Source organism: Indicator indicator, chromosome 27 (assembly GCF_027791375.1).
Source record: "Indicator indicator isolate 239-I01 chromosome 27, UM_Iind_1.1, whole genome shotgun sequence".
NCBI lineage: Eukaryota > Metazoa > Chordata > Aves > Piciformes > Indicatoridae > Indicator > Indicator indicator.
In genome coordinates this window covers 9,532,723-9,545,447 of record NC_072036.1, presented here as the reverse complement: position 1 = coordinate 9,545,447, position 12,725 = coordinate 9,532,723, and the positions used below count along the sequence as shown (strand labels likewise).

General features: G+C 44.0%; 1 protein-coding gene across 3 annotated transcripts in view; it reads right to left on the bottom strand.

Annotated features, from left to right (window-relative positions):
- Positions 1-12,451, bottom strand: part of FYN (FYN proto-oncogene, Src family tyrosine kinase) — a 32,403-nt gene extending 19,952 nt beyond the window's left edge. For all 3 annotated transcript variants that reach the window (XM_054393082.1, XM_054393083.1, XM_054393086.1), the window contains exons 1-5: positions 12,205-12,451; positions 11,370-11,466; positions 6,646-6,744; positions 5,435-5,538; positions 1,095-1,244 (exon numbers count right to left, since the gene is read on the bottom strand). In XM_054393082.1, coding sequence (XP_054249057.1) covers positions 1,095-1,244; positions 5,435-5,538; positions 6,646-6,744; positions 11,370-11,466; positions 12,205-12,451 — 697 coding nt within the window. The remainder of the gene's footprint in view (positions 1-1,094; positions 1,245-5,434; positions 5,539-6,645; positions 6,745-11,369; positions 11,467-12,204) is intronic.
- Positions 12,452-12,725: the final 274 nt, after the last annotated feature.

Below are 12,725 nucleotides of genomic sequence, written 5' to 3'. Positions count from 1 at the left end.
CATTATCTTCCTTAGATGTCATTTTTTTATACATGATTTAGCTTAGTTTAATGCAGAGCCACCAGAAACGACTAGAAATTCTCCCAGGCACCATACAACCATCAGAAACTGGGTGGAGAAGACAGCCAGATGTCTAGTATGAATAGCATTAAGAATACAGCAGAGAGAATACAAAGAATACAGAAAACAACACCCCACAGAGAAGTTGATTTACCAAGTGAAAATAATGAAAAGTTTTGGAGCAGTGAGCATTTTGGGGGCATCTGTTATTATGGAAAAGGAAGGGAAAAATAAAAAGCAAAACAACTCAAAATGCAAATTCCTGCTTAAAAAGAACGACCTTGCTGAGAAGCATGGCAGCCTTCTATGTAAGTCTTCTACTGGTTGTCCTATGGAGAGGTTTTGGGGGGCTTTAAAGTTGTGTATGTTGTACATCAGTGACAGCAGGATGGACTTTTGGGTCGTGCATGCCACATTTTAACCACGGGAATTAATAAACCCCCTAAAAGCCAGAGCTTGGTGGGTGGACTCAAGCAGTGTACACAAAGAAATACCCACCTGGCCATATTTATATTTAAAATTAGACCAATCATAATTTAAATGTGAATACTTTGCACACTGAACACAAATCCACTGGGAAAGGGGAAAAAAAAAATAGAGCCAGGTAATAAATGCAAATCGTCTGGTCCTTGGTTTAGGTGACTGAATCCCACAGTGCAGTTCCCTGTTTGCTTTGTTAGCAATAGTGTGCTGCAAAGTGGTGCATATCAGCACTGGCTTCTCCACAGGGAATTGGTGCTTTGTGATGTGCAAATCAAATTCAGTAATGCTGTTTGCTTAGAAGAGGGAGAGCAAAGGCAAAACCTTCACCTCAGCAGAGTGCTAACTTTTAAAAGCTGGGCTGCTGTGCGCTGTGAATGGCACTCAAAGCCATTTGTAACTGTAATGGGAAAGGGATAATGGAAGATGCATTACAGCAAGCAAGAGCCATAGCTCAAATGACTCTGTAGGGCATCTTACACATACATCAGCTTAGCAGTAAACACTTTTGTTTTAAAATCCTTCAGAGCGCCATTTGTTACCTGAAAACTTACCTGAATAATGCTGAACCAGCTGCTGAAGAGTTTCAAACTGTGCCCGAGTTGTGATGTAGTATCCACCGTTGTCAAGTTTACGAATCTTATAATGTTTGACATGATCTCCTTTCATATCATCCCAGTCTCGGATTGACAGGGAATAGGCACCTGTTCCAAGGAAAGGAGAAAGGAAAAAATAGAGGCAGCTTTTAGACACAAGGATTTTGGTTTGCTGGTCAGTTGGTATCAAGTGAAAGAGAAGTTGCTTATTGCAGCTTGAAAAGGAACAAGTGAATCTAACACAATGAAGGAAGTATCACAGAATCAGAGAAAACATCTGGTTGGAAGAGACCTCAAAGCTCATCCAGTTCAACCTTTGACCCAGCACTGAAAGGTCAACACTAAACCATGTCCCTGAGTTCCAGGTCCACACACTGCTTAAACACCTCCAGAGACAGTGACTCCACCACAGTCCTGGGCAGACCATTCCAATGTCTGATAAAACCTCTCTGTGAAGAAATATCTCCTAGCATCCAGCATGTACCTCCCCTAGTGCAGCTTGGAACCATTTCCTCTAGACTTGACTTGAAATATTTCCTCTACTCCTGGCTCCAAAATCAGTCAGCCAACATTAGACCCCTAGTGAAGAGCAGGATGATGGGGCAAGTGCATAGCAATGCTTTCACAAAAAGAACTCTTGTGAAGTTCACACCATGTCCCTTTCACACTTTTCTAGACAGAAATCAGGACTTCTGTGTAAATGAAAACTCACATTTTAACATTTACTACTTCTGGGTGTTAAACTGACTTTTCCTGTTCTACATGCTGGGTTACACTGCAAATACTATACCTCAGTAAATGCCAATGGATGGTAAATAGCAAGATTTTCATAGGAGGCACTCGAGATAATGGGTTGCTTTCACCGACACCATGTCAGCTAAGGGCAGAAAAGGAAAACCCCTGGCAGACAACATGAAAGGTGACTGATTTCCTACAGGTCTGACAGCAAACAGCACCAACTGCTGCTTATCCCCAGTCAGAGTACTTTCCAACATACCTGGCAGCCTCACATCTTCTAGAACCACCTCCAGCTAAAGGGATGTAGTCAAAGCCCCAATCCTGGAGACATTGAAGATCAAACTTGACTAGGGCAGCCTACTCTAGTTGGAGGTGTCCTCACTGACTGCAGGGGGATTGGACAAGGTGACCTTTAAGGGTCCCTTCCAACCCAATGCAATCTGTGAATCTGCAAATGAAATGGTTTAAAGCACTGCCCCCAGCTATGTGGGTAAGATGTTCTTCCTGGATGTCTCTCAAGGAAGAATTTTCCCTGACCACATTAACCTGCAAGCTGGTGGGATGCTCGCTGCCAAGGCAGCTGCCACACAAGACTATCTCCACCCTGACTCCAAGGACTTCTCAAATTCACTGTTGTTCATCTTCTAACCAGGAGGAAAAGAGCCAGCAGTTACACCTAGGAGTCTGCTTTATGCAAATGGGAGGCACACTGAGAGGACTGACAGGGCTTTTATTTCCAAGTGGAGAAAAATACTGTTTAGGATGTTTCTCTGAGGAGATTCTGCCACTCACTAAGTACATCTGCCTTATCCAGGAGTTGAAAGCTTTTTGGGGGATTTGCAAGCACATCTTGTGCACTCTTTGTCCCCCTGTTGCACACTGTCAGCCTGCTTCCAGGCAGTGTTCTCCACCTCTGCATTTGTGAGTTTTGATCCACTGGCAGCAGCTGTATTTGCTTTAGTCACGCTCCCTGCCTATCTGGTCACTATTTTAGATTCTTTAGGAAAATGTAAACAATCTATGGGCTCCAGGTCTGCAATCAGAGCTGCGTGGGTGGCCCTGTGTGGACCCCCACTGACCTCAGATCAAGTTGCAGGACCGGAGCTTTAGTTCAAAATCTGGACAAAAACAAGAACCAAGATGGATTTCATTATTCATTTATGTAGGCTGTTGGTTATTTATATTATTCATTATTATCTGAGGATGAATTAAAATGTAAGAGATACACATAATAAAAATGTGGGTACAAAGACAACATTACAATATATCATGCTAATGAATTTCTTAAAAAAACAAACCTAAACCCAGACAGCCTTGGAGGGCAGAGATTGAAACCAGGTGAAGGATTATACAGACAAGAGCTGATGAAGTACCTAGGTAGTCAGGCACTGAAAAAAATGAAAAGCCAGCTCAAGATGATTTATTTTGGGAGTAAGAAGAGAAGGCAACCACGATCAAGGGAGGTTAAATTCATGCTGAAGTCATTCATGATGATACTTTTAACATGATCCTGATTAATTTTATTATTGTTATTATTTGAAGCAGAAGGGACACTTCTAGGTCACAAAACAATTCCTGCCTCAGGCCTAAGATGACTGGGCTGGAGCAAGGCACTTTGAGAAGACTTATGGGAGAATGCACCACTCAAGCCCTCCCAGATGACTCTCTTTTCTCTCATGAACAAGATCCCTCTGTTTTCTTCTAGCAACATACTGAAACACCACAAGGCAGAGAAGGGGAATAGAGATTTCTGACAAAAAAACAAGCATGCTGTTTTTTTTTTTTCCCTAATGGCTTTGATGCAGACTTAGCCTGAAGTTGTAGAAAGCCTCAAGTTCAAATGCAGAGAAATGAAGCTTGTGTTCTAAGTCCATGATGGATTACTCCATTTCCCCCCAACGCTGTTGTGTCTCACAAGACGCTCTAGAAAAAAGCCCTGACTTAGCTAAGCAAACAGCCCTGCAAAACATATCCTCTGTTGATGTATAGAAGGTGGTCAACAGACTAAACTGATAATGGGGTTTAGAGAAACAGTTTTGTGTTTGTTTTTAGGATCCACAGATGCCCACATGAGTAAGATTTTCAATGAAATCCTGCTCGTCGTACATATCACAACAACTGTTGGTGAAAATGAACAGGTGCAGGCTATTTGCAGAAAAAGGAGCAAGCCAGAGCCTGTCTTGCTCCTGGTGAGAATGCCTCACTGCTACAGAAGGTATGGTGAAGCTGTGGGGTGCAAAAGTAGGAAGCTAGCTGTCTGAAACAACAGCATGTCTCCTCAGGTTTTGTATCAGGAAAGTCTTCAGAGAGTGATGAAAGAATCCAGTGACAGGAGGACTCAAAAATATAACACAATTTTAGATGACAGAATGTAGCATTTGAAGGAAGGTCAGGTAGAGAGGAGCGGGAAGTAGTGCTGCTCTTTAGATCCCTTTACCAGCCATGATTCCAACTGCTGCATGCTAACTAGCTGACAGAGTGCTCTGATCAAAAGGCACTGACAAGGCAGTGCTTTACTACATGAACCATCATTAGACTTCAGATCTTACGTTGTGAATTAATTCTAGTGAGTTATGCTTCCCACAGCTATTGTTTTGGATGGCTGGTTAATTGAGAAATGGCCAGGTTTGTTTTCACTTAGTTGCAGGTTTTCCACTTAATAGCTGTATGAGTTAAAGAGATCCTTTCATACACGTGAAGCTTTGAAGATGTTGACAGGCCTCATGAACACAATGTAAAAGCAAAGACAGCACACACCAAGACAACTGGAACTCCTCCAATAATTTTAGAGGCAAGGAGGAGAATACATCTTTCCACTTGACTTCTTCAGTAGAATGATGTATCCATCCACAGTACGTTCAAGACTTTACGAATATATCAATTAGAAATATATTCAAGTCTTTTTACTTTTCCCCCCACTGTTTATATTAATTTAAAACTGCCACATCCTTTTTATTTTTTTTATTTTATTTTTTTTTCCTTCATCTCCCCCAGGGATCCAGAATTGGAAAAGCCCATGAAATCCTCTCTCTTCCCAAAATAAGAAGCCATACCTCTCTCCTCCCACAATCTTACATGTTCCAGGCAAGAAGGTTCAAATATTCTGCTTACTCAGAAGCAGTAATTTTCACCAAACTAGACTGGACATTCCCAGCACATATTCCCAGTAAGTTGTCTGGCTGTGCCTAGATCTGAATATGGACACCAGGAGGTCTGCCTCCTGTAGCTGCTGTTCTGAGGGGCCACTCTCCACCCAGCTCCACTGCAAGAGTAATACCCTCAGCAGAGGTGTTGGGAGAGACAGGATGATGTTCAGAGTGTGACAGCACCCTGCCTGTGCATGACTTGCCTTGCAGACACCCTTACCATGGCATGGGTTGCACTTGGTCTGTTCTCTGCTTTGAACAGTCGTTCAAAGACCTGGGCTGCTGACGCCTGACTCTGTAGCACACACACACATGCAAGATGACACTTACCTCTCTCCTCACACCACTGCAAACAGAAGAACACTAATGTAGCACAATTTTTCTCATCTCTCTTCTCATTTGCAGTCAGCTTACCTTTGGTAGTTTCACTTTCTCGGATCAGGAAGGTACCTCTGGGGTTTCCAAACGACAACAGCTGCCTCTCGGCATCTTTTCGGCCAAGTTTGCCAAAGTACCACCTTGAGGAAACAACAAGCATGGTAAGAGAAACATTACACAGGATTACTAGGTAGTGTCAGAGAGCTCAGACAAGGAGGGTGATTTGCAGAATCTATGGTTCCTCAAGTGTATTCAAGCATTTTTGCTCTAGTGTGCCTCTTTTATTGTGATGAGAAGCTAATGTGACACGCTGCAGAGCAGATGTTGCATACCTGGTGCAGCAGCACTCTGTATTAAGCCTATCATCAACAGATGCTGAGGATGCCTGTCTGGGGTCTTACAGCAAAGGGCAGGCTTTGACAAACAGGGAGAGAGACATGGGGGTGGGGGGAAGGAACAGACAGGGAAACGAGCAGGAAAAGGTGTTGCTGCTGAAAAGCATTGCTGTCACAGATGTTGCCATAGACTACATATGTGACTTACACAGTGATGTATTAGTATTCAATGCTTTTCTTGCTATAAAACTGCAGTAGAAGGAGCAGATGCAATCACTTTACTGTGGCTGTATGAGACTTCCAGAGTTTCAGTACCTTCTTCCTGCAGCAATTTTTATTTCTAATTTTTTTTTCTGTTTCACAATCATTACAACCTGAAGTACAGACTACAGCACAGACTACAGTAGTACTTGCTCAGCTGTATCAACTCTGTCAGTGTATCTTTTCTGCTGTAAGTAGTATGGATACACACAGCACTCCATTGTCCACGTGGATATGTCCTCATTATGCTGCCAGCTGTATGCATTGTAAGCATCCTACCTGTTGGAAGGTATTTGTTGATACAATGTACCCTCTTCAATTGACAGTCTGCACACTAATTGATTCCAAATATTTTTACAAGCTGATTCAAGGAAACCAAGGGCACCTTTTGCTTAAAGCTTGAAATAAGTTGACACTTGAATAAAGGAAGCAGCCCTACATTCCTTTGGATTTTCTTCTTTTGTTTTGACATTGAAAAAGCACTGGGCTTGTGCTGCTTTTGTTACTAATCACCTAATTATTTATCAGTGAAATAAAAATAATGTAAATCATTTGGAAAAAAAAAGTCGCTGCAATCAATCAAACCCAACTCCTCAGGCCTCCTTCAAACATCACACTAATGGGTCTCTATGACAAAAAGAGAAAACATACTCTTCTGCTTGGATGGAATCGACTGGAGCCACATAATTACTGGGGATGTAACCAGTTTCGCCTGTTGTCAAGGACCGGGCCTCCCACCAGTCTCCTTCCCTGCAGAAACAGAAGTGAGGAGAAGTGAGAGCAAGACACAGCTGTAAAGGCAGTGATGTGACTTTGCTAACAGCACCCAGAGCTGCATGGTGTAAGAAGGCACAGCAACTCATCTCTTTGTCACCGGCATGCTTCTGAGAGAGCTGTTTGCATCTGCACCCCAGCAAGCCGCACAGTCCTTTGCACACAGTCCTTTACACCTCCTGGCACTTCAGCACTGATTAGCCATGCAGCCTCCCACACCTAGCATAATGGCATAAACAGGCACTAACAACCCAGAAGTCAGGTTTGGTGAGGGCTGGGTTTGGACCAAGAATGTGGAAAATTATCTCCATAGCAATTATTTCCATCTAAACTCGAGGAGGAACTTCTTTACTCTGAGGGTGGTGGAGCCTGGGGACAGGCTGGCCAGAGAGGTGGTGGAGACTCCATCTCTGGAGTCATTCAAAACCCAGATGCACTTTGTCCTGTTCAACCTGCTCTAGGTCAACCTGCTCATCTAGGTGATGGACTAAATGATCTCCAGAGGTCCTTTCCAACCCCTACCATTCTGTGACTCTGTGGTTATTCTAATACAGACCCTTGAGAGAGCTTATAGAAAAGCTGCCAAACTGAACACTCTCACATCCACTGCCAATTTTTAACTTCTAATGGGATAACTAATCTGAAACCCAATGGCATCAAAAAGCCATGGTGTTTTAGATGGCCCTTAAGGATCACACTTCCTTCTCTAGATTCCCTCTCCTGGCCACCTAGAGGAGGTATCTCAACATAACAAAGAATTTAGCTGCATTTTAAAATACTTATAAAACCTCCACTCTTCTACAAGAAGTAGTCTGTGCAGGACCATCTTAGGTCAGCATTTCACAGGTGTGGTATCCATTTTTGTCATTCTCTGGTGTGCACTGGGACATGGTACTGTCCTTCAGACAGTGGGCACTGCTGCAGAATGAACAAGTTTGAGGGAAGTTTATTTCCCAGCTTTTTACAGGAAGCAGCTGTTTGGGATTTAGCAATTTGTATTTCATGCTCAGCACCAAATTCTCCTGCATTTAATTCCTACTTTTACTCATAAGAGTTTTTTTTTTTTTCCCCCTCTATTTCTGGACTGCTTAGAAACTCTTCCCCAGTTCCCCTCACCCTGTAAAACAGATTTGTTCACTAAATAAAACACTGTTCTCAAACGTGGCCCAGAGAGTTCAGCCTCTCCTGTCAGCAAGGAGTTACACAAACCCACACTGCCTAAGCTATCACTGCCAGGAGGGGCTGTGTCTAGGTGAGCCCTTACACTGAAGTTTGAACTCTGCTTCCTTTAACAGTTTGAAAGGAGGATGAACTCTGTAGGAAACAACAGGAAAAGAGCTTAGTCAGAAAGGAGACCTTCCTAATTCCACAGTTCCAGAGCAGTGAAGAACAAACAAGGAACTTTTCTACAGGCTGGCAGCTGCCCACAGACCTTGTGGTACATGGCCCATGTCTGTTTACAGCCCTAATTGTGCCAGCTGAAGCCCCTATAAGCTGCTGCAGAATGCTTCTGAGAGATTGTGCCACGCTGTGGCTGATAAATTGTACCATCCCATTTCTCCTCCTGGCTGTACAGAGAGCCCACTAGATGGAGGTATTTTATCATATCTAGGGAGGGAAAAAAGCAGTCCCCTGGATGATCACAGCATCAAGAACAACCCCCTCTTCTGCTTTGACAGAGAAGCTTAAACCTCTCAAAGCAGTGCCAGAAAGGAGGAGAAAAGCAGACTTATTTGACAGCTCCTAATTTGAGACACCCAGCTGAAGTAGGAGCAGCACAGTCAGTGGGGCTAGCCAGGGTGTACAGGAGTGGTGAGGGGGTGCAAGGGATGGCCAAGTGATTCTGAACCCCAAAGTCAGGATCCACTCTGAACCACCCCTGTGGGTCCCTCTTTCCCCCAGACTGCCCTGGGTATCATTTCTGACTCCAAATCACAGGGATACTACTTCAGGTATTGCTGACCTGAACTCGTAATCCAAACCATAAATCAAATTTCATTTGTTGAGAGCTAAAAAAATTAAATCCCTACCTCTCCAAAAACTCCAGACAGCCTAGTTTTATGCACATACAGGCTTTCTGGTGGCAAGTAACACTGTCAGACTGTTAACAAAAAGGGCTGCTTTTTCTCCTCTGGTAAGACCTCACCTAGGGTACTGCATCCAGCTCTGGAGCCCTGAACACAGGAAGGACATGGACCTGATGGAGTGGGGTCCAGAGGAGGAAGAAAAATGATCAGGGGTCTGGGAACACCTCTCCCATGAGGATGGGCTGAGGGAGCTGGGGTTGTTCAGCCTGCAGGAGAGAAGGCTCTGGGGATACCTAATAGAGACCTTCCAGTACACAAAGGGGGTTACAGGAAGGCTGCAGAGGGCTGTTTGCAAAGGTCTGCAGTGACAGGATGAGGGACAATGGTTTGAAATGAGAGAAGAGCAGATTTAGATTGGATGGTAAGAAAAAGTTCTGCACCATGAGAGTGGTGGAACACTGGAACAGGATGCCCAGGGAGGTAGTTGAGGCCCCATCCCTGGAGATATTCAAGCTCAGGCTCAACAAGGCTCTGAGCAACCTGATGTGGTGGAGGATGTCCTTGCTGACTGCAGGGGGGGTTGGACTAGATGACCTCTGCAGGTCCCATTCTACCCAAACCATTCTATATAATTTCTGTTACAAGAGAGGAAGCACTCTTACAGCAAAGCTGCTTTCTGAAGATTCCCAGCCTGGCTGTCAGTACCCCAGGACTGTGGTCAGATCTGTGTTTATAAGGAGACAGAGATGGGAACTGAGCTTCTATGATCCTACAAGAAAATCAGTGGATGCTTGTTGTGTGTGGGGTTTTTTTAATATTTTTTTTCTTTTCCTCCTCTTAGAAATCCTTCCTCCAGGCAGTAATTACCTGCATCAGAAAGCAGCCACCCCCACATGGGGGAATCTCTCCACTGACTCCAACTATGATTACTCTGCAAGTCCTGGAGAGCACCCCCTGATTTCATCAGCTGGCATGTGTAAGGAACTGATAATGGGTGGAATATCTTCTTGTTTCAAATTGTGCAAGGTTAGGAAAGCAGCAGGCAGCACGAACAGAAATGGATAATAAGTTAAAAAAGTTTGTTTTTTTTTTTTTTTTTTTTCCTAAGTGCCAATTTAGAAGTAGAGAGGTTTTTAAACTGCTGCTCCCTCTACAAGTTGTAACTGAAGCTTCTGTGCTTTCATCTACATCAAAGCTCTTCAGCTTCATGGCTTCATGAAATATTCCACAGAATTACCTGATTTTTAATTTTTTATTTTTTTTTTTTAACTTTAATGCACATTGAACAAACTCCAACCCTGGAGTTGTTCCATTAAAATTAACAGGGGTAGCACCAGGGATGAATTTGCCTTATTGTCACATGGTGGAAGGAAAAAAAAAAAAAAAGATGAGAGCAATATCAGAAAGCCTCTAGAAAGTGACATATTTAGCTGTTAACCCATTTTTGCCTCTACATGACAGCAATACTGCACAGAGCCTTCCATTTTATGTTCTCAGCCAAGAATTACAAGATGTTCAGATATAGGTCAGTGGCACATTAACTTGTAGATGTTATTTTTAAATTGCTAAGGGATTTTTTTCCCCTATGAGCAGTTATTAAAATGAATTTTAAGTTGATTCTGAGGGTGGAGGCATGGGTTTCATCCCACTGTACAACAGTGCATTCTCTGCAGAATTTTCTACCATGTTCTGACTGCATCATCTACCTTTAAAATGAAAAATACAAAGCTTTTAAACTTGGAACACAATTACGGGCAACATCTCTTTTGCCAATCAGCTTTGAGCTCATTTCTGTGTAGAGGTACTTGCAGCAGATTGCAAAAAGTGATGGTGTCTGCCTTGCAGAACTCTGTGACTACTGGTGAAGTACAGAGTTGGTACCCTGGTTCTAAATGTGAATTCTCTGTGAAATGGTAAGCAGTGAATCATAGAATTGTCGGTGTTGGAAGGGACCTCAAGGATCATCCAGTTCCAATCCCCCTGCCTTGGGCAGGGACACCTCACACTACATCAGGCTGCTCAGAGCCACATCCAGCCTGGCCTTAAACACCTCCAGGGATGAGGCTTCCACCACCTCCCTGGGCAACCTGTTCCAGTGTCTCACCACCCTCATGGTGAAGAATTTCTTCCTAACATCCAATCTGAATCTACCCATTTCTAGTTTTGCTCCATTTTCCCCAGTCCTATCACTATCCCACACCTTAAAAAGTCCCTCCCCAGCTTTCTTGTAGCCCCTTGCAGATACTGGAAGGCCACAATAAGGTCTCCTCAGAGCCTTCTCCTCTCCAGACTAAATAGCCCCAACTCTCTCAGCTTCCACAGGAGAAGTGAGTAACACAACCTAACACTTGTTTCTGAAGTGAAGCTGCATGTGGCTGAAAGGTTTCTTTCACTAATAAAGCACTTCCTAGAAGCATACTGAACTCAAAGACAAGTAAAGCAAGCATAGAATAAAATTCCTACATATCCTGAGTATCTAACTTTAGATTTTAGTAATAACCTAAGCAAATACAAGTGTCCACATTACAAGTTTAAAAATATCAAAGAAAAAAACCCAAAACTATTCCCACTTACGAGCTGTTAAGTATTTGGAATTTTTCTCCTTTGTGAAAACTCAAATCATCTTCTGTTCTTGCTTCGTAGTCATAAAGTGCCACAAAAAGGGTTACACCTGGAGAGGGAGGTAAGAGAGTTACAGTCCATCACAAACAAAAGGATGCTCCAGAGATGAGGTGGGTAAGACAAATTACTACTCTGCCTGCAAAATAAACTGCAGAGTCCTACTTCTTGGGCAACCATTCTAAATCCCTCTGCTTTTCTGAAGCCAGTGGGCATGCCACCTCCTTCACTCTGTGCAGTCATCAGTACTCTTGATTGGGTACCCATCATACACACTGTAGGATCTCAAGTGGGCAAAGGGGATTTGAAGAGAGAGTTTAGATGTAGCCATGCCATGTAGTAACTGTTAACTGCCTCAGGTGGCTTGGACCACACTTTGTACTCCCTGGCAGAGGAGTGAGGCAGTCAGTTAGCTGAAGACGACATTTCTCACCCCACAAGTGAACTAGCACCTGGGAGTTAGCAGAGGCAGGGCTCAAGACCCAGTTCCACTCCTGCTTCAATTCCTTGCACTATTTAATGATGTAACTTCCCAAAAGCAGCCTGGTGAGACAGCTGTGCCTCTGCTGGACTGATGTGACTGATACTCACTAACAAGACTTTGGAACTCACCTGTTCCTCCCCCAAAAGCAGCCTGGTGAGACAGCTGTGCCTCTGCTGGAGTTACATGACTGATGCTCACTAACAAGACTTTGGAACTCACCTGTTCCTCCCCCAAAAGCAGCCTGGTGAGACAGCTGTGCCTCCGCTGGAGTTACATGACTGATACTAGCAAGACTTTGGAACTCACCTGTTCCTCCTCTTGTACGCAGCGTCCCTGTATGAGAGGAGGAATTGACTCCACCAAACACAGTCAGTCCTTGGCCTCCTGTGGCATGGAAGTTGTTGTAGTTTGGGATTGAAGTCACACCAAAGCTCGGGTAGTGCTGCGGAGTGGGGTCTGTGCCATAGCGGTAGCCTGAGCTTTGAGTTAAGCTGCCATCCCTCTCGTCAGTCAGTTTGGTTGCTTCTTTATCCTTACATTGCACACAGCCCATTATCTAAAATCCTAGGAGAAGGGAGGAAAAGGACAGGTGTTCCTCATTGGTGCTTACTGGAGCTCTCCTAAGCCCACATATGCTGGCAATCAAACGAAGCTCACCTCTCAAAAGTGAAGTACTTTGAAAAACACTGCGCAGTGGTGTGAGTATGAACAGCAATATGCTGGGGAAAACTCACACAAAATCCTCCTCACGGTGGTTTCCCACAAAGACCTGGGGAAGGCAGGTCCTGCCTGCCCTTAGGGTAGTGGCAGCTGTCTGCCCTGCCCAG